Source organism: Amblyraja radiata, chromosome 5 (genome assembly GCF_010909765.2).
Source record: "Amblyraja radiata isolate CabotCenter1 chromosome 5, sAmbRad1.1.pri, whole genome shotgun sequence".
Classification (NCBI taxonomy): Eukaryota; Metazoa; Chordata; class Chondrichthyes; order Rajiformes; family Rajidae; genus Amblyraja; species Amblyraja radiata.
In genome coordinates, this window is record NC_045960.1 from 74,376,747 (window position 1) to 74,404,089 (window position 27,343).

General features: G+C 39.5%; 1 protein-coding gene across 4 annotated transcripts in view; it reads right to left on the reverse strand.

The window, feature by feature from the left end:
- atad2b (ATPase family AAA domain containing 2B) overlaps positions 1 to 27,343 on the reverse strand; it is a 139,202-nt gene that overhangs the window by 7,953 nt on the left and 103,906 nt on the right. For 3 of the 4 annotated variants that reach the window (XM_033021540.1, XM_033021541.1, XM_033021542.1), the window contains 4 exons: positions 25,048 to 25,170; positions 14,720 to 14,836; positions 3,665 to 4,435; positions 638 to 756 (listed from right to left, as the gene is read on the reverse strand). In XM_033021540.1, coding sequence (XP_032877431.1) covers positions 638 to 756; positions 3,665 to 4,435; positions 14,720 to 14,836; positions 25,048 to 25,170 — 1,130 coding nt within the window. The remainder of the gene's footprint in view (positions 1 to 637; positions 757 to 3,664; positions 4,436 to 14,719; positions 14,837 to 25,047; positions 25,171 to 27,343) is intronic. The other variant, XM_033021543.1, reaches the window with a different exon arrangement.

The following is a 27,343-nucleotide window of genomic DNA, read 5'->3' on the forward strand; positions in this document are numbered from 1 at the left end:
TGGGAAATGCATGCAGTCACAGGGAGAATGTGCAAACTCCATACAGACAGCACCTGAGGTCAGAATCAAAGCTGGGTCTCTGGCGCTGTGAGGGAGTAGCTACCTGCAACCCTGTGCCGCATTGTTAAGCTATCTGGATTTCCTGCAAACCACAAATGACATTGCCACATAGCAGTTCATCGATACCCAAGCCCATCACTTCAAATCCAACAGAAAATCAGGAAAGGCTTATCCTGAAATAAATTATTTACCCATTTAACTTGCATCTCAGCTGAAACTAATATACAGATTGGAAGGAGCAAACAAACATTATAAACCCCTTCTTATTTACGCATATCTTTCCACATTTATACATATCAAATATATACATATATATGATATGCATAAATATAAATCTGTGTGTAAATACACACCAAGAAATATCATTGATGAGTATCATTCCAATGTCTATAGGTATCGATGCAAGGGCTGCCCATAATAATAGGAAACATTCATTAATATCCTTCTTTCAATTTATTTTACCATTAAGCCCTTTAATTGTTTTTGCAAAGACAGCAAACAAAGTGCTATTATCTGTGACTTTTAGATTTGCAGCATCTGCATGGTTTTGCTTTTGAGGTGTCCTTCTGCCTTTTACCTTCAATCGTGCTTGATCCACAATCACTGGAGGGATGGGTTCTGGAACGTCCTGCTCCACGTGGACAATGGTCGTCTGTTCCCCTTGTTCTGGATGACTGGGTTCCATCCTGCCCAAAACTAAAGGAGGTTTTCAGTAAAATTCATTCATTCACAATAACCAGAGAGAAACTAACGTATAATTCTGTACCTTCATTTTCACAAGGCACATTTTAAAATTTGTCACTCTTTTTACAAAGAGGCCATAATATGTACACATTCTTATATTCTGGAATTTATTTTTACACAACTCACTTGGCCTGATTGTCATTTGCGAAAGGTAGTCACAACCAACCACAGCATTTTAATACATTTTCAAAAGCTTTGGATGTGTAATGAATAATAAAAGATTTATATTTCCATAGCATCATTCATTAACTCAGTATATTGGCAAGCACCTTACAACCAAAGAAAGATGTTCTAGCGTTACTTAGCTGCTGTACATTAAGTGGCATAATTTCTCAAAAGTCTCAAGAAACAAAGGCATTGCAATTTCATAAATGATCTGTTAGGCTTGCTATTTTTCTCACAGAAATTAACATGCCATGTTGGCATATATTCTTACCCTTTTAACATCACTTTTTTTTATTGTGGCAGAATTTGCTGGGAAAATAACAAGCTCACCATTATTACTGCACTATAAAAAAAAAACTAGGTAGAAATATTGCACAAGATATGCATCAATATGACCTGCTGAACAAATGGTACTCATTAACGACAGTTTAACAATACTCGTCTTCAAACACAACAGTGCCTGTGTGAACTACATTGACAAATTGCTTTTATTGTTCAAAATTTGGCTGACGTCCACATCCAATCTGTAAAATAATGAAGATGCAACTCATTATCCCTAGATCAAAGGATCAATCCACTTCTCCAAAGACCTAAAACACAGTCTTTTGACTCCTGATTGCAACATTCACAAACTGAATGGGGTCTTGATCTATAAACAGATTTGCAAAGAGAAATCTCTGGCCATTGAATTGTTGTTGCTAATTATCTCAACCAGATTGTGGTTTATTCTTTGAATCATAAACAAAGAGCATCCCATACCCAGGTTGATGAACTTGCCATTCAAAATGGCATGCAAACTGAGTTGAATACTTTAACTAGATATCGCAAGAGGAATCAATAAGGTGGTTCTTCCAAAATTCTACCAGCTGTTATTCCTGAAACTACTGGCATTTAGAGACTTACTTGTAAGGTTAGCAGGTGCCTACCTAAGCCCATTTAGTTTAGTTCAGAGATACAGTGCGGAAACAGGACCTTCGGCCCACCGGGTCCACGCCGACCAGCGATCCCCGCACATAAACACTATCCTACACCCACTAGGGACAATTTTACATTTACCAATCCAATTAACCTACAAACCTGTATGTCTTTGGTTTAATTTGACAACCATCAATTTGGCAGCAACTCCATTGAAATACTAAGTACTCCATCGATATCAGTGTCCCAGTGCAATCTTCTCACTGCTTCAACTGCCATTCCTACAATCCAGGCAGTGCTGAACAAGTTAGCCTCAGCACCTATTTATTTACATTTTGAACAGGCACGAGTTAATTTTTATGCAAACCAGCCACCTACTTTGACCACCTTCTCCCACCCTTGCCTCGTGTCCACTGCAAACATAGCCATGGAGAATCAGGTATATATTATATGACTCCAATAAGAGATCTGACATTTTGCTGGTCAAATGAAAATTTCCCTCAGTGTGATCCAATTGTAGCAGTAGCACAATATGCATGAAATTGCAAATGATGTTCTCTGGGCGAGATTAACAAAGCAATAATTCAGATCATCACTGTGGCCATAACAAACTTATGCCCTGAGGAGAACTAATCGGGTAAAATGATAGCTCTGATTAAATAGTTTGGTATGCCCGAAGGAATCTATAATTTCTCATGTCCAAATTCTAGCAATATTAAGAATTGGCCTGTCAACATTTGTATTTCGTAAGATCAGAGGAGTTTCCCATTTTTTATTCTTATTAAAAAGAAGAAATCTGTCAATGCATGTCTTGCATCTTAAGTAGAGCAGATTGACCTGTGCATGTTAGCAGTAGGGAAAGAAGTTTTCATTTTAATCCAAAGCAGGAGGGGATTGATCCAGAGATAACAAATACACTGCTATTTTTGCATTAATGAACAGGGCAATTACAAAGATCATAAGTGAACAAAATAGGAAATTCTTTGTATATTGAACAGTTAAGTTAAAATAAATTGCTAAGCGCTAAGAAGTAACTTGATCCTCAACTCACTTTGCAGAACAAATCACAAACAAAAAAATCTGCAAATTTAAAATCTGATTTTAGTAATAGCTCTAATAATAATGCTTTCAGCACTGTATCATGAAGCTTTACAATAATTAATTTAATTATTTGAGCTGATATCAATTAATTTCCTTTTCCCCCCAATGTTGAAGCAGTCAAATTATGTATTTCTCAGACATTCAGTGCTGACGAATGGAACTCCCCCCCCCCCCCCCCATTTCTCCTCTTAGCACTCTCTGATCATGAATATTGTGTTTAATTCATAATTTAAAGTTCTTTTATTCCTATCCAAGGTTGCACAAATGTTTTGCTTTTTGCTTTTGTTCCGACCTTAAAAACCCCTCGTACCATGACTTTTCCAGTTCTAACATATAAGAGCGAATATTTAGTGACACCCACTCATCAAGCACTGTTGTAATGAATAAACTTTCTTGACTGTCAGTTTAAATTTGGATCACAAAAAAGAAATTGTACCAAGTCAGGTTGCCATCCATCATCCCATTTTTTTTGATTAATCACTTTATGTTAATGGATAGTACGGTATAATGTGCTGACAACTTTATACCAACTTAATCTCAAGTAGAAAATATAGAGTATAGATATATTTTACCAGTGACAATTGTAAAAGTGAACTTACAAAATGATATATTACAGTGATTTTACTCATTCCAATGTGCACTACATAAAAAGCACCAACAAGTAAATAAATAAAATTACCATCTTTTTCAGGTCCTAGTGCTTTAAGATCAACATCTTCACTCTGAGAACACTTTGTTGCAATGGCTGCCTGTGTTGCACCAATGACAGTTTGTGCGCCATCTCCAACCATTTGTTTTTTGTCTTTTTCCCCTATGGATAACTTTGAGTTTGGCACAAGCTGGGTCATTAACTCCTTGGTAGGTTCATGGTCCTTTCCTGGTTCATGGTGTGCATCAGACAAATCAGTACCAGGTGCACAATTAACAGCTGCGCATGTCCTTTGGACTAAACATTCTTGAACAGGTTCACTTTCAGCACTTGCCATAGATTCATCACTCCATGCGCACTCTGTTGGTACTGGCCCCTTACCACGAGTGCATCCATCATTAGGTACACACTGTTCTCCTGGGGCAGCATTTGCTTTCCTTACAGAAAACACATTATTCCCATCTAGTTGATAGCTTGCAGACTCATCTTTTATCGTGGATTTAAGATTACCAATCCTTTTCCCCACTGCACCATTTTCCAGTTTATTTCCCACCCGGCCAACATCCATGATGTCACATGATGATTCATCATTGGTCAAAGAGAGATCTCCATTCTCGTGATAATCTGTACTAACTTCCAGTTCTCCATTCTCTGCTAGCTCACTTTCTTCACCTTGGTCACCATCACGTTCACCATTTTTAACATCATCATCTTCTTTCTTGAGGTGGATCACTTTTTTTGGCTTTCTAATAATACCGCGACCCCATTTTGAACGACGACGTGGTTTCCTTTTAATGTGTACTGTTGGGTAACATTACACAATAATTAACATTGTTTAATGGCAAACTAAACTGCAGCTATACATTTGATATGGGTTTTTTCCCAGAAATACAGCACAACTTACAACTGACTATAGGGTTCCTTCAGGATTATTTTATCACAATTGTAATGAATTAATTTCAACTAACAACAACAATTTTTACTCCTAACTTATATCATAGCTTTAAACATTATTTTGAGCTAAAAAATTCGGATCATTCAGCCTCAAGATGACCATTTAGATCTTTTGATCTCCTACGCACTGCTCAAGATTTACCGAGGAATAACAGAAGACCATTAATATTAAGATGGAGATACAATGAAATGCAGATGCTGGTATTTTGAGTAAAGCACAAACCGATGGAGTAACTGCAGGTCAGGCAGTATCTCTGGAGGACATGGATAGGTGATGTTTTAGGTTAGGCCCCTTCTTCAATACTGAGATAACAGCCTCGGGAGCAAAAGTATCTAATCCTACTTCATTAGAAGTCCTTTGTTACTATGCATTGTGTAGAGTTGCAAAAACACAAATTAAGCTGCTGTATAATTGCAATACAACAGTATACATTGCTAGAATGGTAGCTCTTGAAATTATGTTCTCTAAAGTTTAAGTGAGAAGTGCAGGGCAGTTTAAAAAAAAAAAAAATCAGAGTGTGGTGGGTGCCTGGATTACACTGCTTGCGATGGTGGTGGAAGTATATAGAATAGTAGCATTTCAGAAGTTTTTAGATAGGCACATAAATATGCAGGGAATGGAGGGATAGGGATCACATGTGGGCAGAGGATATTAGATTAACTTGGCATTGTGTTTGGCACAGACATCCTGAAGGGTCTGTCCCAGTGCTGTACATCTCAATGTTTCATTTTAAGTTTTAACCAAAAGCTTTACTGTACTCTCATCTTCTTTCTCATCTAAGCTCTTGAAAGATTTTTTTTCATGCAATCAGAGATTGTATAATCTGTTTAAGAATTTTTTTCCAGTAATGAAGATTTCTAAATGTAAATAAACTTAACTCTCCATGAATATATGTGGACAGGTTGTCACTATAATGATCACTAACAAATCATTAGAATTTCTGTTTACATTTTTTAAATTAGATTTAACATGTGGCTGAAGGGCCAGATTCCATGCTAATTATATGACCTGCAATATCTGAAGGCAGCTCTGATCAATTTTAAAATTGAAGTGGCTTGTGCCAGTTACAGAATTGCTCAATTCTAGAGGCACAGATAATCCACTATGTGGCACAATACTTCCCATTACTCTTTTTACAAAAAGTTCCTTAAAAACGTTACAAGTTCTGTCCACTTGGTGGTAGTGTGGAATAGATTCTGTTCGAGCAATCTTTGAACAATTCATGGCTGGATCTTGCTGAACTGCAGCATGCCGAGTTTATTCTAATTCAGCCTGCATCCTGCATGTCTAAGCATTTTGCATCATGACTGGATCATGCTGAGCTACTGAGGTGGAAACTACTGATCACAGGGCACGGGCACCACAATATCTGGGTGCTCAATGAAAGGCATGATCAGAGGAGTATCTTCCCAACCAATGAGGGATTGGTTAAGGGATAGAAATAGAAGCAGAATAACTAAGGAGTCAAATTCAAGTCATATTCTGTATAGAAATGGAATAGGGAATACAAAGATTGTAGGAAGAGAGGCATTAAAATGGCAAAGAAAATAAGCAGGGAAAAAAGAAAATGACTTCATTCTTTTGGATCGAACAGGTTGATTGGCACTGTATCACAACCATCACTTCATTAATCAGTACATACACAAATATCGGATTTGCCTTCAGTGAGTTAAACTGTGAGTCAATTAACATGCAAATCCAACATGTTGTTTTAAGTCAGAAAGACTAAGAATAACAATGCATTTTTGAGAAATGTACAGAAACCAAAGAACTAGCTTCTGCAAATCCCCTGATTTACACATTGACGACAATGTGCAACAAAAATGTTTCCAGCAAGATTTGGCATGATCAACTGGCATCCTTTGGTACCAACGGTACAAAAGGCCGATGGATTAAGCACTGCCAACATTGAAAGCCCAAATCAAATATGTTTGGAAGATTGGAAGGTGCAGCCAGGAAGGGAAGATAGCCAAAACATGTGAAGAAAAATTAGATGGTAGAATTGAAGAATAGAACTATTCTGAAAGCATTCCAACTGTTTTCAGTTATTCCTCCATTTATCCCATCCCTGACTACTTTCGCTCTATATTCTTTTTAAGCTCTATAATTCAGTCATTGTTTTTTCCCCTCCTTAGCTACATAATATTGCTGACATTCTACTGCTTTCGCTCAAACCACTTTATTCCTTTCTCTTCTTGTACATGAGGCTGCATGAAACATTCCTTGAAATTTGCCAGTAACTCCTCTCCCACTCCATCGCCACTCAAATATATTTTAAGGCAATCTATCTATATCTATATACTAGACTAAGTCGGACCCGTTGGGTCCCATGTTCACACGGGAGGGCTGGTCCCCCGACGCAATATTCCACCTCTCCACCAATTCCAATATTGGTGGCCAGTGGGGGGGGCTTTCTGGAGCGCTGGTATGGGTGTTGTTGGCTGCAGGGACTACTGGTCTCCATGGACATTGTGGGCCAAATGGATTCTTGGGGTGGCAGCTCAGTCCCTCAAGCCTGATGTGCTGGCAGCTCACTCACGGCTGGTGGGCTGGCAGTTGACTCACGGCTTATTCCTTGAAATTCCATTTCAAGCAGAGTGCAAGGCCACCAAATTCAAATCAATTTTCCTACCATTTCAAGCAGGGTGCAAGGCCACCAAATTCAAGTGCAGTTTTTTACCTCTTCGAGCAGGGTGCAAGGTCATAAAATTCAAGTGCAGTTTCATACCACTTCAAGCAGGGTGCAAGGCCACCAAATTCAGGTTCAGTTTCCTACCACTTCAAGCAGGGTGCAAGGCCACCAAATTCAAGTGCAGTTTCCAACCACTTCAAGCAGAGTGCAAGGCCACCAAATTCAAGTGCAGTTTCATACCACTTCAAGCAGGGTGCAAGGCCACCAAATTCAAGTGCAGTTTCATACCATTTCAAGGAGGGTGCAAGGCCACCAAATTCAAATGCAGTTTCATACCATTTCATGCAGGGTGCAAGGCCACCACATTCAAATGCAGTTTCATACCTTTTCAAGCAGGGTGAAACCACCATAAAACCACACAAAACACCACACTCACAGTTCAGTAGACATTCAGTGTGTTGAGTTGATTCACAGCTCAGACAGAGTCATGACCTCTCCCTCCCCCATCATGCAGAGACTGAGCCACACCCACACTTCCGGGTTTTACAATCCCTCCCCCTCCCACCAGAAAAGGTGTGGCCTTCATGGCGCGATTGACAGGAGAGAAATTCTCAACATTTTTTTAAACACTAATAACACTTTTATTTTTAATTGATGGGAAGAATCCTCTGCACCTGATGAGCGGAGGGGGACTGAGTAAGATGGCCAAAAATCACAGCCATAAGTGGTAGCGTTTTATCTAAAATCAATATAGTGCAAACAGGAAGTTGTCAAATTTAGACAACCATTTGCAATGCCTTTTCACTTCAACCCCAAACCCCCAAGCAACTATCTGCAGTGCCTTTTCACTTCAACACAAACCCCCAATCAACCATCTGCAGTGCCTTTTCACTTCAACTCAAAACCCCCAAACAACCCTTTGCAGTGCCTTTTCACTTCAATCCAAAACCCCCAAACCCTTTGCAGTGCCTTTTCACTTCAACCCAAACCCCCCAAACAACCATTTGCAGTGCCTTTTCACTTCAACCCAAAACCCCACAAACCATTTGCAGTGCCTTTTTACTTCAACCCAAAACCCCCAAACAACCATTTGCAGTGCCTTTTTACTTCAACCCAAAACCCCCAAACAACCATTTGCAGTGCCTTTTTACTTCAAACCAACCATATTTTCATTTTCAAACCACATTAATGGCACTCACAGTTGAGTAGACATGTGTTCAGCGTAATTCAGAGTTCAGAGAGACGTGACCCTCTCGCTTCCTCCATCTTGCAGAGACTGGGTGAGGCACACCACTTCCAGGTTTTATAGTCCCTCCCCCCTCCCACCAGCAGGGGGAGCAGAGAGAATGGCGATTGTTTAAAAAACATTAATATCTCTCTGATTTTTCATCGATGGGAAAAATCCTCCGGTCCAGTCCAGCGGAGGGGGGGCTCTGAGCGAGGTGACCAAAAATGACAGCCGTAAGTGGCGGCATTATCTCGGAAATCACATCGCAGTGAGTCAAAAGCGGTCAAGATCTTACTTTTAGTAATATAGATATAACTAAAACTCTCATCTTGTTTGTTTGTGAGTCTGCATGTTTGCATGTCAGTCATGCCCTGAAATACGCCAAAACGGTACACAATAGCGCTACAATTTTGGACCAACTTACTCGCCATTGTCCTGTGGTGTGGTGTATCAAGTTTTCTTCAGATTGATGGTATATTTTACAAGTTATTCACATTTTGAACTTTACAAAATCCAGTTTGAGAAAAATAATTTGAACTTGCAGTGGCAGTGTTAATCCTGACCAAATTGGAGAGGCTAGGGCTTCAAAATGGGGTAAAAGCTTCATGGCTGCTGGGAGATTTGGTCAATTTGGAATTGCTTTCTGCAGAGCTGGGACAAGCTGCAGAGTGGTGCCAGTGTGTCTAGAGCTTAGATACAATTTGCAAGCAAAGAATGAGAACATTTGCAGATCCTGTCAATTAGGTACAAAACGCATAGAATGGATTGGATGGCTTCAAACCAGACATACACCTTGTAAATAGTTGTAAATGTTGCAGAGTTCTACTTTGCCGAGTGTTGATTGGATGAGGTATTGAGCCTCGTCTGGGTTTCCTGCAGTTCAGGGTAAATGTTTCTACGTTGTCTTCCTTACGAAGTCCGGTTTGAATACAATGTATTGAACTGTTGTATTATTGGGTTAGGGAAATGTCTGTTATGTATAGAGCTAATTGATATCTGTAATTGGGTTATTAAAAGACCACCCTCATGTGGTTCGGCCCCTTGAGGTCCCTGTCCATTATCACGAGGTCCAGCGTTGATCTTCTGGGAGAGCGATTGGGACTGCGTGACTTTCTGGAGTGTCTCTGTCTGAGCGAGGCCTAGAGGGCTTGAGCAAGCAGATATGAGGATCGAACCCGCGGTGGGATAGGTACAGTAGTTGAACTGTAATGTGCTTTTGTCAAAATAAAGATTAGTTGTTTCACGTGCTTGATTCAGTGTTTTTACTGAAACTAGACTGGGGGGAAGCTTCGCAAAGAGCAATTTATATTGGGGGCTCGAACGGGATCTCAAAAGACGCCCAAACACAAGTTTGCGATCAAGGGTGTTAAGCTGATTTGATCGGGAGTGCAGAAATCGGGCCCACGATGCGGTTTTCGCATTGATTTTCGGCACTTTGTTAGTCGGAGCGGATCGATCATTGGGAAAGCGTCTAATCGAGATCAATAGAACAGAGTCTAGCAAACACGGGGGAGTGGTTAGCACGCATTTGGGTTAGGAGCCAATAAAACCAGGGTGGGGTTAGTGGCCCTGCTGGGGTTGGGTTAGAGTCCCTTTCCTGAGTTAGAGGCCCAAAGCTTTGGTCGTAGTTAGCAGACTGCAGCTGCTTTAACGAGAATCAAATGTGCTTCATAGGGCGAGGGGTGGCCCAGGGTTAGACTTGGTATCCAAATTGGTGGGGTATTAAAATACAGGTCTCGCCTTCAATCCGATCTTTGCTGGGAGCGCAAATTGAAAAGGTGCGCTCTGAAAATGGACACCGAAGCGGCTAGGTGCTGGATCCTCGGTGCCCAGTAGAGAGGAGTGTCTGTGTGAAGGTATCAGAGTCTCTCCCTGAAATGACGGACGAAGAACCTCGAGAATGTACTGGGCTTGGATGGACAGAGTATAGATTGGCCAGAATACTCCAGTCTGTTCAAGAATTCAACTGGGCAATTTTAGTTTGATTCGAGAGCCCACACGTAGTAGAAGAGATACGCACTAAACTTAGGAGTTCGAGTTTGAGTCTATATTTGCAAAGCCAAATTTTCAAATACTGAATTTCATATTGAAGTTCTGCCAGTAAGGTGGAATTCGAATTCCTGTATATAGAACTTCGGAGTTGGTGCACATCCGTGATTGATTCCGAATAGCGGCTGATCAACAGTGAATAGTAACCCTCTGGTCGATTATTGATTAGTACCTGATAGCGAAGAGTACCTGAGAGACGGGAACCTGTTTACTTGATGAAAAGTAATCCGAATAGCGAAGGGTACCCCTAATTCTGTCGAATTTAGAGAGAAGGGATAGAGGTCCCCCTAAAGAAGTCCAGTCTTAGCAGAGGGATAGTAACATTCGGGAGGAAAAGTAGTCATTTACGGAATAATACCCCTCAGCAAAGAGTAAACTAGGAAAGGGAAAATCTTCAGTATCAGAGGGTGATAACAGCGTGATGCAGTATCGCGATTTAGTGTTCCTGAACTTTGCGCTAGTGCTTTAAATGATTTTGTAAATTGTAAAAATCTAGCTTTTCGTATTGTCATAGGATCTGGATTTTGTAAATATTCTATGTATGCAAATAAACTTAGAGTATATTAAGAATTAACGGTTAAGATTCAGATTGTGTTAAGTCCGCAGAACGTCATTTGTGATGCTGCTTATGCACACGTTTACGGATTTAGAAACTTGAAGTAAGAGTGTGTTTGAGTTAAATATTTGTATTTGTTTAAGATCGTATTGTGAGAATCTGAATCGGGGTGGTTCGATCAGAGGTTGTACTCTTTCGATCGCTGCGTCGGGGGAAGAGTATTCCCGCTGATTGATTGTGCCACGAGGAAGATTTCTTAGAGTGCGTGATTTATGATAAAATAATGTTTGTGGTTTATTTAGGAGTGTGGTTGTGCCTGATAGTGATGGGTAGCGTGTTATCCTTTTCATGGATTGTGTTACATACGTGTCAGAAGATCATTTTTGGATGTTATGATTGAGGATTAAATGAGTGCAGAAGTGTGTTTGATTGTGTTTGGATGTGCATGATTGTTCCCTGGAGTACTCTGATTCTTGAGTGACTGGGGATTGAGGAAGTTATAAGGTTGAAAGGGTGTGGACTTGTGGGAGATAGCAGAAGAATTTGAAAAAGAGAGTAGGATTGGTGGAGCAAAGGAGTAACGAGTTGCAAGGCTGCGATCGCATTGAACCATTAGCCATTGTCGAGGAGCGAGCTTGGTAAATTTAGGGATCAAAAGGAAGGATTTAAAATTCTGTTTCAGGTGTTCGGAAGCATAGGATATAATATAGCTAGAGATGTAACAGAAGAGGAAAAGAGCCCATTGCAACTAATGTGTAATGAGTTTCCTCACAAGGCAGAGAATTTAAGAAATGTATCAGGATCATTAAATATGAAATTAGGAAATTAGGAAATAAGCTATGGCCACCGGGGGGGAATTAAAACAGTAAGAGGGATGATATGCATAGAACAGATCATTTGGCAGCATAGTAGTAACGAAGGTGCAAAATAATTAATAGGGTTATGGAGAAAATATTTAGAGGAACGAAAGGTGAATAAGGAGGTTAAGAGAATGGTTAGTTGGGAAAAAGCGATCGCTAAACTTGGATTAGAACTAAAAAAATGAGTAACTCAAGAAATAAAGCTCAAAACTTTCAGGTAAGCTGTTTTTGACTCCAGGTTGTAAATCTCTACCGGAAAATGTAAAAATGTTCTCATTAGCGCGTCGTTTCTTCGAGTAGATGTGATCACACACAAACAAATAAATACACACACACACATCCACATCCAAGATCAGAGTTTTATAAAATAATAAGTATTATTGCTCAAGTCATCAAGAGGACTGGAATACAAAAACAGAGATGTAATGCTGAGGTTCCATAAGGCGCTGGAGTACTATGAGCAAATTTGGGCCCCATATCTGAGGAAGGATGTGCTGGCTCTGGAGATGGTCCAGAGGAGGTTTACAAGTATGATTCCAGGAATGAGTGGGTCAGCATATGATGAGTGTTTGACAGCACTGAGCCTGTACTCGCTGGATTTTAGAAGTTTGAGGGGGGACCTCATTGAAACTTACAGAATAATGAAAGGCATAGATTAGGTATGTTGCAAAGCCTACCTGAAGCGTCCTTGAAAATCTTCCGTTGTGGGTGTGCGCGATTTTGGCGCCGTTTAGAGGGGGCGGGTTTAAAACGCGATTTTCTCTAAGCTGTTCCAATCGAAAATGTTCAGCCTAGTTAATTATTAACGAAAAATCGCTGGAAGACCCCGTCGCAAAAGCTATTATTAGGTTTAAAGGCCTTGAATAATAGTTATAGTAGTTTAAAAATCAATCTTTAAACCCGCGACCGTCACCAACCGCTGGGTCTCATAAAGCAAATAGCAGAAGTTAGGTTGTATATTTTTACATTAAAAAGGGCTTCTAAAGATCCCGTTATACAAAGTTTACTATTGCGAGTAGCTCAATTTGGCCCCATTATATCGCGCAGTATTTTTCTCGGCATTTGAGGCACAAATCTACCGCAATGTGAACGTTCTAAACCAGCGCGTTCCACAGGGACCCACTGGAAAGCTGATTTAAATGGGCATTTATTTACAGCAATTAAACACTAAATTCCTTCCATTTGGCCTATAAATTAATGTAAATGAGATTTAAAAATCATGTTTTATTGTGAATTATTTGTGAATATTATTTGGACATTTAGGCTATTTAAAAATGTTAATCATTTATTAAGAAATGGATAGATGTTTAGATCTAGTAATTGAAGTCTGAAATTAGCTACAATTAGGTAACTAACTAATTATATGCTTTAATTTCAGGTCATCCAAGTAAGATTATTTTATATTTGTTTCAGAATGCTTCAATCTATGATAACTGAAAATTTCATTCAGTTCTCTTAATTTTTAAGAAAGTTATGGGCTTTTGACTGTTCACGATCACAGCTTTTTTGTTATGTCCATAGAAAATCAATAGGGAACAAGATGCTCATTTCCCAGTATGAAAATGGCCATAACTTTTTAAATACTTGAGATATGAAAGTGAATTAGGTGTCAAATTAAACTTATTTTTATGCTTTATCTGATGGGATAAATTACAGACTTGATTTTTAAAATCTCAAAATTTTGTAACATTGCTACATAGATAGAGTGGATGTGGAAAGGATGTTTCCAATGTTGGGAGGGTCATGGACCAGAGGTCATAGCCTCAGAATTAAAGGGCGCTCTTTTAGAAAGGAGGTGAGTTGAAACTTCTTTAGTCAGAGGGTAGTTATTCTGTGGAACTCATTGCCACAGAGGGCTGTGGAAGCCAAGTCAGTGGATATTTTTAAGGCAGATATAGACAAATTGTTGATTAGAACCGGTGTCAAGGGTTATGGGGAGAAGGCAGGAAATTGGGATTAGGAGGCAGAGAACAGCCATGATTGAATGGCGCAGTAGACTCGACAGGCCGAATGGCCGAATTCCACTCTTATAACGTGAACTTGTGACATGTGGGGTTGAAATTGCAGTGAGATCATATGTGGCTGTGAGTTATTCCTGTGGAGGTAGAGGAGCAATTCTTTTGGATATCGAAGATCTATTAAGTTGGCTAGCGTGGCATGAAAAGCAGAACCTACCTTTAATGCAATACTTTTCAGGAAAAGAGATATCTCTGCGTTGGAGAGGCAGCTAAGAGGCTCACCAATGTGTTAATTATGATTTTCGCTCCCTATTACATTCAAGAAAGATTTTGCAAGGAATGTTGGTGAGATATCCAAAGTAACTCCTCTCGTGCAGCAACTAACTAAAAATTAGTATATCAGATACCAGATTTTGACCTGACTCTTCGAACACTCCTTTCCACCCACAGATGCTGCTCAACCTAGTTACTCTATCAGATTGTTTGCTACTCCAGAGTCTAGAATCTGCAGTCTTGTGTTTCCAGGAGTAAAGCAGTCATAACTACAGAATCAGAGCAAGTCAAATGCATACTGTTCACTCACTCAGATTTGAGGTGTTTTGAAATATGAAGAGATCTCTGACACCATTTTTTCAAGAATTCAACATTATCAATTTAATCTAGAATATCTGTCTCCTAAAAATGGGCAAATGCTGGACTATTCCATCCAAATGAGAAAATGTTTCCAAAATTGTTTTCAAATTCTGACACTAGTTCAAAAGTTAATTACAGCAAATTGATATATTATAAAATATAAACATTTTGCATGTGATCTATTTACTAATGGATGCTCAGTATTAGAACTTACTTGCATGCCTGCATTCCCCATTTGTGGTGCTCGCTTCTAAATTCCGAGATGAATCTTGAGCTGCATCTCTCTTTGCTTCTGAACTGTGATCTGTTTGATTTGTTGCTGGTGCCACATCTGCACACAATAAATAAGGACAATTTACAATTTGCTAGGTAGGATCATCTCCAAACTACTAGAAATTATCGTTGGTCACCAACATCTTTTTTCAAATAATATTGATTTATCGACCAAAAGCAATTAAAATAGATTTTAAGTTACCCAAATATTAAATGAATAACAGGTGTTTCAAGATAAAAGCTAACCAGGTATATTCCTAAGCGTATTATTGTTTCTTTACAGAGAGTGCTGACTGATCAGCCCATTTAGTCGAAGAAAATACAGGCATAGTAAATTAAATTCAAATTTGGAAGCAACAAGTGATTATGTTATCAATCAAATCTGAAAACAACAGGAGGGTATGCAAAAAGTACAATGCTTGAAGTAACAAACTTTTAAAATACATACATCCATAAACATAAAATCAGTTGAAAGCTTAGAAGGAGAAAGTAAATGTTCAGAGAAAAAAATACAAATTGAAAATGCTGCAGGTGTAATTCATCGTGGAAAATTAAGAGTTGAAAATTAATCCATTTTCTATATGATTCAATAGGATACAGAAAAAGCAACAGCATGCAAAAACAAATCTAAATGCAAATAACTTGTATAGTTGTAAATGGAGGATAACTGAATTGCATTAATAAAGGTCTCACAAAATTAACTGCAATGGACCCAGTGTAAACAATTTCTAAGATAGACATAAAAAGCTGGAGCAACTCAGTGGGACAGGCAGCATGTCTGGAGAGAAGGAATGGGTGATGTTTCAGCCCAAGACTCTTCTTCAGACCAATTTCTAATCTGCTTAAAGTAATTCTTGATCTGAAATGGGAGTCAAGGAAATACCAACAGTTGAGCAAATTTAATACATGGATCTACAGAACCAGTGATCAAAACATTAATTATTGTTGGGCAAAGCATAGCCAGGAAGTGATTATAATTAATGGAGCTCAGTAACCATGAGAAAATCATCACATGTGGGTTACCGGCTAAGTCACAAACCACCCTAATTTGCAAATCTAATACCATGTAATAATGCTAACACCAGGTATCAAAGTTGCAAAAAAGCTCAAGATAAGGATATTAGCAATGATATCAAAATCCTGCTGGGAGGAGGGAATTAGAAAATCCAATGGGTAACATCCAGTGGAACACCCCTGGCAAAAGAAACAGAATGACAGTCCTTCATCAAAACTGAAAAAAACAGTTTAATAATCAGCTCTGATGAAAAGGTGAAGACATGAAAGAATGGTTTCTTAGTCATTGATATTTTATGAAGTGCTTTTGGAACTCTTCTGTAATGAGTTAATAAGAACATTGAACATTAAAATTTTAAATGGCAGATGAGAAATGTCGCAGAAGTGATGATTTGATAAACCAATGATCTGGATGACTTCATCCATTCTTCTACACCAGCTTAAGTTTATAGTATGATGCAAGTTTCATTTGAGGCCATTCAACAAATACAATAAAATGTTAAATGAGTTGTTCTTGCTATTGTAAACATATGCGCATCTACTGGCCAAAGTAGATTTTTTTTTAAACAGTTCCTTTTATAGCAGCGATTGTCAAGCTTGAAAGGGTTCAGAACAGATTTACGAGGATGCTGCCAGGACTATAGGGAGAGGTTGAGTAGGCTGGGTTTCTATTCCATGGAGCGCAGGAGGATGAGGGGAGAACTTATAGAAGTATGCAAAATCATGAGAGGAATAGATCGGGTAGTCTTTTGCCCAGAATAGGGGAATCAAAGAGCAGAGGACATAGGTTCAAGGTGAAAAGATTTCATAGGAATCCGAGGGGTAACCTTTTCACACAAAGGGTGGTGGGTGTATGGAACAAGCTGCCAGATGAGGTAGTTGAGGCTGGGACTATCCCATTGTTTAAGAAACAGTTGGACAGGTACATGGATAGGGCAGGTTTGGAGGTAAATGAACCGAGCGCAGGCAAGTGGGACTAGTGTAGAAACATAGAAAATAGGTGCAGGAGTAGTCCATTCGGCCCTTCGAGTCTGTACCGCCATTCAATATGATCATGGCTGATCATCCAACTCAGTATCCCATACCTGCCTTCTGTCCATACCCCCTGATCCCCTTAGCCACAAGGGCCACATCTAACTCCCTCTTAAATATAGCCAATGAACTGGCCTCAACTACCTTCTGTGGCAGAGAATTCCACAGATTCATCTAGGTCCTAAAAGACTTCCCTCTTATCCTTAAACTGTGACCCCTTGTTCTGGACTTCCCCAACATCAGGAATAATCTTCCTGCATCTAGCCTGTCCAACTCCTTAAGAATTTTGTAAGTTTCTATAAGATACCCCCTCAATCTAAATTCTAGCGTGTACAAGCCGAGTCTATCCAGTCTTTCTTCATATGAAAGTCCTGCCATCCCAGGAATCAGTCTGGTGAACCTTCTCTGTACTCCCTCTATGGCAAGAATGTCTTTCCTCAGATTAGGAGACCAAAACTGTACGCAATACTCCAGGTGTGGTCTCACTAAGACCCTGTACAACTGCAGTAGAACCTCCCTGCTCTTACACTCAAATCCTTTTGCTATGAATGCTAACATACCATTCGCTTTCTTCACTGCCTGCTGCACCTGCATGCCTACTTTCAATGACTGGTGTACCATGACACCCAGGTCTCGTTGCATCTCCCCTTTTCCTAATCGGCCACCATTCAGATAATAGTCTACTTTCCTGTTTTTGCCACCAAAGTGGATAACCTAACATTTATCCACATTATACTGCATCTGCCATGCATTTGCCCACTCACCCAACCTATCCAAGTCACCTTGCAGCCTCCTAGCATCCGCCTCACAGCTAACACTGCCCCCCAGCTTCGTGTCATCCGCAAACTTGGAGATGTTGCATTCAATTCCCTCATCCAAATCATTAATATATATTGTAAATAGCTGGGGTCCCAGCACTGAGCCTTGCGGTACCCCACTAGTCACTGCCTGCCATTCTGAAAAGGACCCGTTCACTCCTACTCTTTGCTTCCTGTCTGACAGCCCGTTCTCCATCCACATCAATACTGAACCCCCAATACCGTGTGCATTAAGTTTGCATACTAATCTCTTATGCGGGACCTTGTCAAAAGCCTTCTGAAAGTCCAGATATATCACATCCACTGGTTCTCCCTTATCCACTCTACTAGTTACATCCTCGAAAATTTCTATAAGATTCGTCAGACATGATTTACCTTTCATAAATCCATGCTGACTTTGTCCAATGAATTCACCACTTTCCAAATGTGCTGCTATCCCATCTGTAATAACTGACTCCAGCATTTTCCCCACTACCGTTGTTAGACTAACTGGTCTGTATTTTCCCCGTTTTTTCTCTCCCTCCCTTTTTAAAAAGTGGGGTTACATTAGCTTCCCTCCAATCCTCAGGAACTACTCCAGAATCTAAAGAGTTTTGAAAAATTATCACTAATGCATCCACTATTTCTGCGGCTACTTCCTTAAGTACTCTGGGATGCAACACCTGGCCCTGGAGATTTATCGGCCTTTAATCCATTCAATTTACCTAACACCACTTCCCGGCTAACCTGGATTTCACTCAGTACCTCCATCTCATTTAACCCCTGGTCCCTTGCTATTTCCGGCAGATTATTTATGTCTTCCTTAGTGAAGACAGAACCAAAGTAGTTATTCAATTGGTCTGTCATGTCCTTGATCCCCATGATCAATTCGCCTGTTTCTGACTGCAAGGGACCTACATTTGTTTTAACTAATCTTTTCCTCTTCACATATCTATAAAAACTTTTGCAGTCAGTTTTTATGTTCCCTGCCAGTTTTCTTTCATAATCTATTTTCCCTTTCCTAATTAAGCCCTTTGTCCTCCTCTGCTGGACTGAATTTCTCCCAGTCCCCTGGTAGGTTGCTTTTTCTGGCTAATTTGTATGCTTCATCTTTTGTTTTGATACTATCCCTGATTCCCTTGTTATTCACGGATGCACTACCTTCCCTGATTTATTATTTTGCCAAACTGGGATGAACAATTGTTGTAGTTCATCCATGCAGTCTTTAAATGCCTTCCATTGCATATCTACCGTCAAACCTTTAAGAATCAATTGCCTATCTATCGTGGCCAATTCACGTCTCATACCCTCAAAGTCACCTTTCTTTAAGTTCAGGACCCTTGTTTCTGAATTAACAATGTCACTCACCATCCTAATGAAGAACTCAACCATATTATGGTCACTCTTGCCCAAGGGGCCACGCACAACAAGACTGCTAACTAACCCTTCCTCATTACTCAATACCCAGTCTAGAATAGCCTGCTCTCTTGTTGGTTCCTCTACATGTTGGTTTAGAAAACTATCCCGCATACATTACAAAAAATCCTCTTCCTCAGCACCCCTGCCAATTTGATTCACCCAATCTATATGTAGATTGAAGTCACCCATTATAACTGTTTTACCTTTGTTGCATGCATTTCTAATTTCCTGTTTGATGCCATCCCCAACTCCACTACTACTGTTAGGTGGCCTGTACACAACTCCCACTAGCGTTTTCTGCCCCTTAGTGTTTCGCAGCTCTACCCATATCGATTCCACATCCTCCAAGCTAATGTCCTTCCTTTCTATTGCGTTAATCTCCTCTCTAACCCGCAACGCTACCCCACCTCCTTTTCCTTTCTGTCTACCCCTCCTGAATATTGAATATCCCTGGATGTTCAGCTCCCAGCCTTGGTCACCCTGGAGCCATGTCTCTGTGATCCCAACTATATCATATTCATTAATAACTACCTGCACATTCAACTCATCTACCTTATTATGAATGCTCCTTGCATTGAGACACAAAGCCTTCAGGTTTGTTTTTTACAACACTCTTACCCCTTATACAATTATGTTGAAAAGTGGCCCTTTTTGATTTTTGCCCTGGATTTGTCTGCCTGCCGCTTTTACTTTTCACCTTGCTACCTATTGCTTCTACCCTCATTTTACACCTGTGTAGCTGGGACATTGTTGGCCGGTGTGGGCGAGTTGGACCGAATGGCCTGTTTCCATACTATATCACTCTGTGACTATAATCTGGATTTATAGTCTTCAGTAAATGGGATAAAACAAAAATGAAAATTAAGCCCAAGGATACAATTTTTGTGGAGGTGTACCAAATTTTGATCGAAAAAAGTCAATTTTATGGAATTAAAACAGAAAATAGTGAGATACTCCGAAGACCAGGAAGCCACTGTAGAGTAAAAAAATAGGGTGTCGAGTTGATAACTTTTCATTGATTTTCAACAACCTGAATGATGTTCATTCAGAATGAAAGATTTCAGAATTCCAGCGTGTGGGACCTAAATGCAGGTATGACTGGCACAGGGTGAAGGGTGGTAGGGGATACAAAGTTCGAATTCTAAAGGGCTGCGTCATTGTGCTTAGGCAATAGGAGGCCCAATGTGAGTGAATCGTGATGATTTGTGAAACGAACAGCAATAATTATCAACCAATATATTGCTAAACATTTAAAGAAATATTATCTGATGGCCACCTCATTGTTGCTTATTTGCCCAAGATATGTAAAAACTGGTCACACATGTTTCTGCATTAAAAGCAACTAAACTCAAAAATTTACTTTGCTGCATAGTTATTTGGGAATCTGAGAGATTTGGGAAATATATTGCATCTTAAATCACCAATGGGAATTTGGTCACAAACATCTTTTTGTGAGAGGCGAATGCAAAAATATCAACAAGAAACGAGAACAAAGTATGAAATACCTCAGTAGCAGAGAATTGAAATTCCTAATCCTTTGTGATAAATTTACTCCGCTCTAATATAATTTAATGGTTCTTGAACACTGGCCACCATTAAAACTAAATTTCAGATGTAATACATTTTTCTAAACCATCCTCCAAATAAGTATAATTGAGGGACAGGTGTTAAGCTTCTCAAAATCAACGTATTCATTATTGTTTTTCACTATTTTCTTAACTGTAGGACATGATACACATGTAGAAATGATCTATCGCGGAAGCATACGTACGTACAGCATCTTATACTGCATTTTGAGAAGAGGCGATAAACATCTCTGCAAACTTCTTGAATAATCTATTTCAATAATTCCTTGAAATAATCTGAAGGTAAATTATTCTTGAAATGAACCAACCAATTAATTAAAAAATCTAAAAGTAACTTTAAAAACTCCAGAATGATAAAATCAGGTATAAATTCAAGGACTTTTCAAGGAATCCAATTTTCAAATACCACTTTCAAGGACCATAATCCAGCAAATATTGATGGCTTATCAGAGACTTGTTTATAATTGCTTGGTATTGGATGATTTAATTCTGTACCAAATAAAAATAAGTAAGAAGGTTGGCTGGTCATCATCTCAGATTTGATTGAAAATCATGTTTTGCACACCTCTGGTACAATCAACACAGCAGAAAAATCAACTTTCAACTCAAAGTTCTTTCAAAGTTATGAACCGTTGATGTAGCTCAAATTACTGCCAAATGCCCATTGGAATTTGGAGTTGAGATCTTGTTTTCTGTTGTGTTACTTGTGTGCTCTGATGTACAGACACTGAGGTGATCAGTCAATCAATTAGTCCAGGTACAGAACGACACTAAACTCCATAATAATTACACACACGATGGTTAACTTATCTATATTCGTACTTGGTTGTTTGTCTTTTGCACAAAAGTCCGCGAGCATTGCCACTTTCATTTCACTGCACATCTCGTATGTGTATGTGACAAATAAACTTGACTTGACTTGACTGATGGTCCATTTTCTCATCTCTTAGTTGTTCAATCTGAAACTATGATAATGGAAAACTTTGCTTTTCAACCAGTCCCTGCAACCCAGTACTGTCCCTGCCTGCTTCAAAGTCTCCACTATTGTCCCTGTACCCAAAAAGACAAGGATTACTGGTCTTAATGACTACAGGCCTGTCGCACTGACCTCTGCAGTCATCAGGCATGAGACTGGAAAAAAAAAAGAAAAAATAGTAAGAGACGGGGGTCCAGGGGGCATTGCCCCCTAGTAGGGTTCCAATCTGCAATGCCCCTGGCGGGGGTAAAAGGGGGCAGCGCCACTTTTATGCAGATTTTTTTTGATAATTGTACCTTGAAATGACACTGTTTTCTTGCCTGTTCACCCTTAATTTACAGTATATATTTTTTAATTGTACCTTAAAATAACACATTTTACTTGCCTGTCACCTTAATTTACACAGAAAATTTGTGATAATCATACCTTAAAATGACACCCCCTGCTTGTTTACACTTAAGTCATATTGAGAATATTTCATATCACACCTACACGTAACATGATACCTGTTCCTTGTTTGTTTAATTAGAGAGGTATCCTTTACGCAGGAAATTTTTGACAATTTTTTGGCCACATTATACATTTGGAAAATTTTTGCAAGCCGTAGGAAAAAATAAAGAAATGTCAGTTTTATAAATGTAATTAACTCAAAAAAGAACTTAATTAAAACAAATGGAAGAAATTTAAAACAAAACATGTAGCCATCAATCAAGGTTAACCAACAAAATCATAAAGTTTTATGCAACCACAATAATGGGAAGGAGGGAACTGTTTTTTTTATTTCAACATTTCATTGAAACCCTCAACTTGATAGCCTATGGCAAACTGACATGTAAGTTCCCGCGCTACCCAGTGTTGCAGTGCTAATATTTTAGGTGCCGGTGCTGTGAAACAGGGGCGGTAATTTCAGGTTTTGCTTGGGGGAGGTGGGGGCGGAACAAGCTAGTCTTCCAAAAGGGTCAAACAAGATTATAGCCTATGACTACATCCCAGTGTATAACTAGCACAATAAAACATATAATACTTAATTTAATAATATGACAAAATATTCCATGGTTGCACTCTCTGATTATCATGAAAATTAATAATCAAGCAAGTAAAGATAAAGACGGTGATCACACACACACACTCTCACACATACACATTCCCACACACATTCCCACTCCGTCGACCATCGTCTCTCCTCCAGCCACCAGCGGGCCAGAGCTGTCACCTCACCAGAGTTCCCCAGGCTCTACACCAGCCCGCAACCTCCATATTTCAGACAGCACGTGGTCTGACTCTGCTGGGTCCTAGTGCTCCTCCCCTCCCTCCTATAGGGAATGTCGTTAGCAAACATATCTTACAATGTCTCCTGACTTTTAATAAAAATACGCATTATTAACGATAAAAAAACGCCACATTACTGCATGAATTAATACTTTCATCGCAAAAAGTGAATTTTCAAGGACAAGGATCTATGATAAATCCAAGGACTTTCAAGGACCATATGAGCCCTGTAAAATTACAGAACTCACTATAGTGATACGGCTGTTAAAAGGCAGATGTTAAAATTCACCTGTAGCAGAAGTCAAATAGTTAATTCAATATCAGAATTCCCTTGCCTTAGTCAGCATGGTTGAGAGAAAAGTTCCCTGCAAGTACGCATTTCCATTTATAATATGGATTTCAATAGCAAAAACAGGATTAATATTATGAAAACGCATGATACAGATCATTTTCTAAGAACACGAGGATATCATTCGAATGAGTTCAAAAGCCCTCCCACTGGTCTCCCATCAAATTGTGTGGTGTGTTCATTAGAGGAAATATACAGTGCCCTCCATAATGTTTGGGACAAAGACCTGTCATCTATTTATTTGCCTCTGTACTCCACAAATTGAGATTTGTAATAGAAAAAAAATCACATGTGGTTAAAGTGCACATTGTCAGATTTTAATAAAGGCCATTTTTATACATTTTAGTTTCACCATGTAGAAATTACAGCAGTGTTAATTTAATTAAATTAAATTAAATTAAAGCAGTCGCCCCATTTCAGGACACCACAATGTTTGGGACATAGAAATGTCATGTAAATGAAAGTAGTCAGGTTTAGTATTTTGTTACATATCTTTTGCATGCAATGACTGCTTGAAGTCTGCGATTCATGGACATCACCAGTTGCTGGGTGTTTTCTCTGGTGATTCTCTGCCAGGCCTGTATTGCAGCCATCTTTAGCTTATGCTTGTTTTGGGGGCTAGTCCCTTTCAAATTTCTCTTCAGCATATAAAAAGCATGCTCAATTGGGTTCAGATTGGGTGATTGACTTGGCCACTCAAGAATTGACCATTTTTAAGCTTTGAAAAACTCTTTTGTTGCTTTAGCAGTATGTTTGGAATCATTGTCTTGATGTAGAATGAACCTTCGGCCAATGAGTTTTGGGGCATTTGTTTGAACTTGAGCAGATAGGACGTGTCTATACATTTCAGAAGTCATTATGCTACTACCATCAGCAGTTGTATCATCAATGAAGATAAGTGAGCCAGTACCTTCGTCTCATCTGTCCACATCTCCCCCTTTTTCCAGAACTGTGGTTGCTCTTTCAAGTACTTCTTGGCAAACTGTAGCCTAGCCATCCTATTTTTGCAGCTAACCAGTCGAATGCATCTTGCAGTGTAGCCTCTGTATTTCTGTTCATGAAGTCTTCTGCGGACAGTGACAAATCCAAACCCGACTCCTGAAGGGTGTTTCCGATCTGTCGGACAGGTGTTTGGGGATTTTTCTTTATTATAGAGAGAATTCTTCTGTCATCAGCTGTGGAGGTCTTCCTTGGCCAGCCAGTCCCTTTGCGATTAGTAAGCTCACCGGTGCTCTCTTTCTTAATGATGTTCCAAACAGTTGATTTTGGTAAGCCTAAGGTTTGGCTGATGTATCTAATAGTTTTATTCTTGTTTCTCAGTCTCATAATGGCTTATTTAACTTTCATTGGCACAACTGGTCCTCATGTTGATAAACAGCAATAAAATATGTCAAAGGTGATGGAAAGACTGGAAGAAAGACCAGGTGCTGAGAGCTCTCTCATACCTGCAGTATGGAAGCAAATAAACACACCTGAGCAATTACAATCACCTGTGAAGCCTTGTGTGTCCCAAACATTATGGTGTCCTGAAATGGGAGGACTATGTATAAACACAGCTGTAATTTCTACATGGTGAAACCAAAATGTATAAAAATGGCCTTGAATAAAATCTGACAATGTACACTTTAACCACTTGTGATTTTTTTTCTATTACAAATCTCAAATTGTGGAGTACAGAGGCAAATAAATAAATGATGGGTCTTTGTCCCAAACATTATGGAGGGCACTGTATGTTGCAGCATTCAAGCAAGATAGCATCATGCAAAAAACAAATGCATCATTCGTTCTGCTTTATTGCAGATACTATTTGTTTCAGCAGCCACTCACTTCGTTTTTTCCTGGATTCCTTGATATCTTCACAGAGTATATTAAACTCAGGATCTAACTCAGCAGCTATCATTGCATGTGCTGTATCTTTGAGTGTGCAGGCTCTATGCCGAATTATGCGATCTATAAAGAAAACACCAAGCAGTTATGTGCACACAAAATAAACCATTCTTTAGAAATAAGTAGCTGTAGATGCTGGTTTACAAAAAAAGATACAAAGCACTGGAGTAAAGCAGTAGGTCAGGCAACATCTCTGGAAAACATGGATAGATGATGTCTTTGGTCGGGATCCTTTTCAGACTGATTACGGTGGGGAAGGATGAAAGCTCCACCCCCACCCCCCTGTTCCTCCTCCCGCAACCCCACTCCCCCTGCGGCCCACCTGGACCCTTATATTTCGTTCTCTAGCTAGTCGTTTCATCTCACATCTTGTGAGTTCAGTTTAGTTTATTGGCACGTGTACCGAGGTACAGTGAAAAGCCTTTTGTTGCATGCTAACCAGTCAGCAGAAAGACATTATATGATTAGAATCAATCCATTTACAGTGTATAGATACATGATAAGGAAATAGCGTTTAGTGCAAGGTAAAGCCAGCAAAGTCCAATCAAGGATAGTCCGAGGGACATCAAAGAGGTAGTTCAGCACTGCTGTTTGGTTGAGGTCAGATGATTCAGTTGCCTGATAACATTTGTGAAGAAACTGTCCCTGAATCCGGTGGTGTACGTTTTCACACTTCTATACCTTTTGCCTGATGTGAGTGGAGAAGAGGGAGTGGCCAGGGTGCGACTCGTCCATGATTATGCTCCTGGCCTTGCCGAGGCAGCGTGAGGCATAAATTGAGTCAGTAGAAGGGAGGTTGGTTGGTGTGATGGCCTGGGCTGCGTCCACAATTCGCTGCAATTTCTTTTTAGATATCTTTCTAAATCAGTCCTCGATGGAGCTGTTCCCAAACCAAGCTGTGATGCATCCTGATAAAATGCTTTCTATGGTGCATCTGTAGAAGTTGGTGAGAATTGTAGTGGATATGCTAAACCTCCTACACCTTCTCAGGAAGTAGAGGCGTTGGTGTGCCTTCTTGGTCGTTGTTTCGATAGGTGTGGTCCAGAAGTTGTTGGTGATATTGACTCCGAGGAATTTGAAGTTTGCCTTTTCACCCCTGGCCTTTGTGCAACAATCTGCCTATCAAATCACCCTCTCACCTGTATCCACCTATTACTTGCCAGGTTTTTATCATATCCCTCCTTTATTCCAGCTTTCTTCAACCAGCCACCGTCCCACCCAATCAGTTTTAAGACCTAAAGCGTCACCTATCCATATTCTCCAGATGCTGTCGGACACGCTGTGTTATTACGGCACATTGTATTTTTTTTTACATTCTTTATTTGAATTAAGTCGTTCCCATAGCCTTTTATTAGGCAAGTTATTGACATAGATTTATGCTCAATGACAAATATTCTGGATACCCTGTAGCCGTATTCTGTTGAAGTGTAATGTATTGTAGAGACTGGTAGCCGTATGCTGTTGAAGTGTAATGTATTGTAGACTGGGATGAAAATATAATTTGAAAGAGGCAGATGGTGAAGAGGAATTAAATTCAACCACACAAAATCAAATATACAGATGACCTTACTTTGAACAGTATATTTATACAACCATTATGACATATAAACCCGACATTTTGATTACATAAATAATTAGTCTGATATGAAACCATGGGTGGAATCTTGTCGTAAGCTATTCTGGTTCCAAATTAACTATTACACACAAGTTTAAACAAGCTAAACGTATTATCTTTTCTCACAGTAACTGAATGTATTATGAATTAATCAATGAATGTTACTTGATATAGGATATTAGCAATATCAACTGTTCTTGCTTATTAGCTCAAGAAGAAGTGCCAATGGTGATGGTTTAATGAAATCTGTTGAAGTAAATTGGGCAAAATTGGTGTAATGTAAAATAAAGCCAAATATACTCAACATACCGCTGGCAACATTTGTGGAGAGAGACTGCAGTTACTGCTTCATAGCAATGATCTTTCATCAGAACATTTCTGGTGAAAGGTCATCACCTGAAACAATTGGCTAGAATTTACACAGCAGTGAACCAGTTCCACGCACTGCTGAGTTCAATAAAAGATACAAACTTACCTGAAATGATCCATTCAGCAGGAACTTGTGAGGGAAAAAGCTGGTAGGATCCTCCGCATCAAGGCCCTGCGCGTTGAAGGGCCTAAGGATGTAAAAGAAGCATCACGTTGGGCGGCGTGAAAAAGCCCACCCATAAAAAGTTGTGA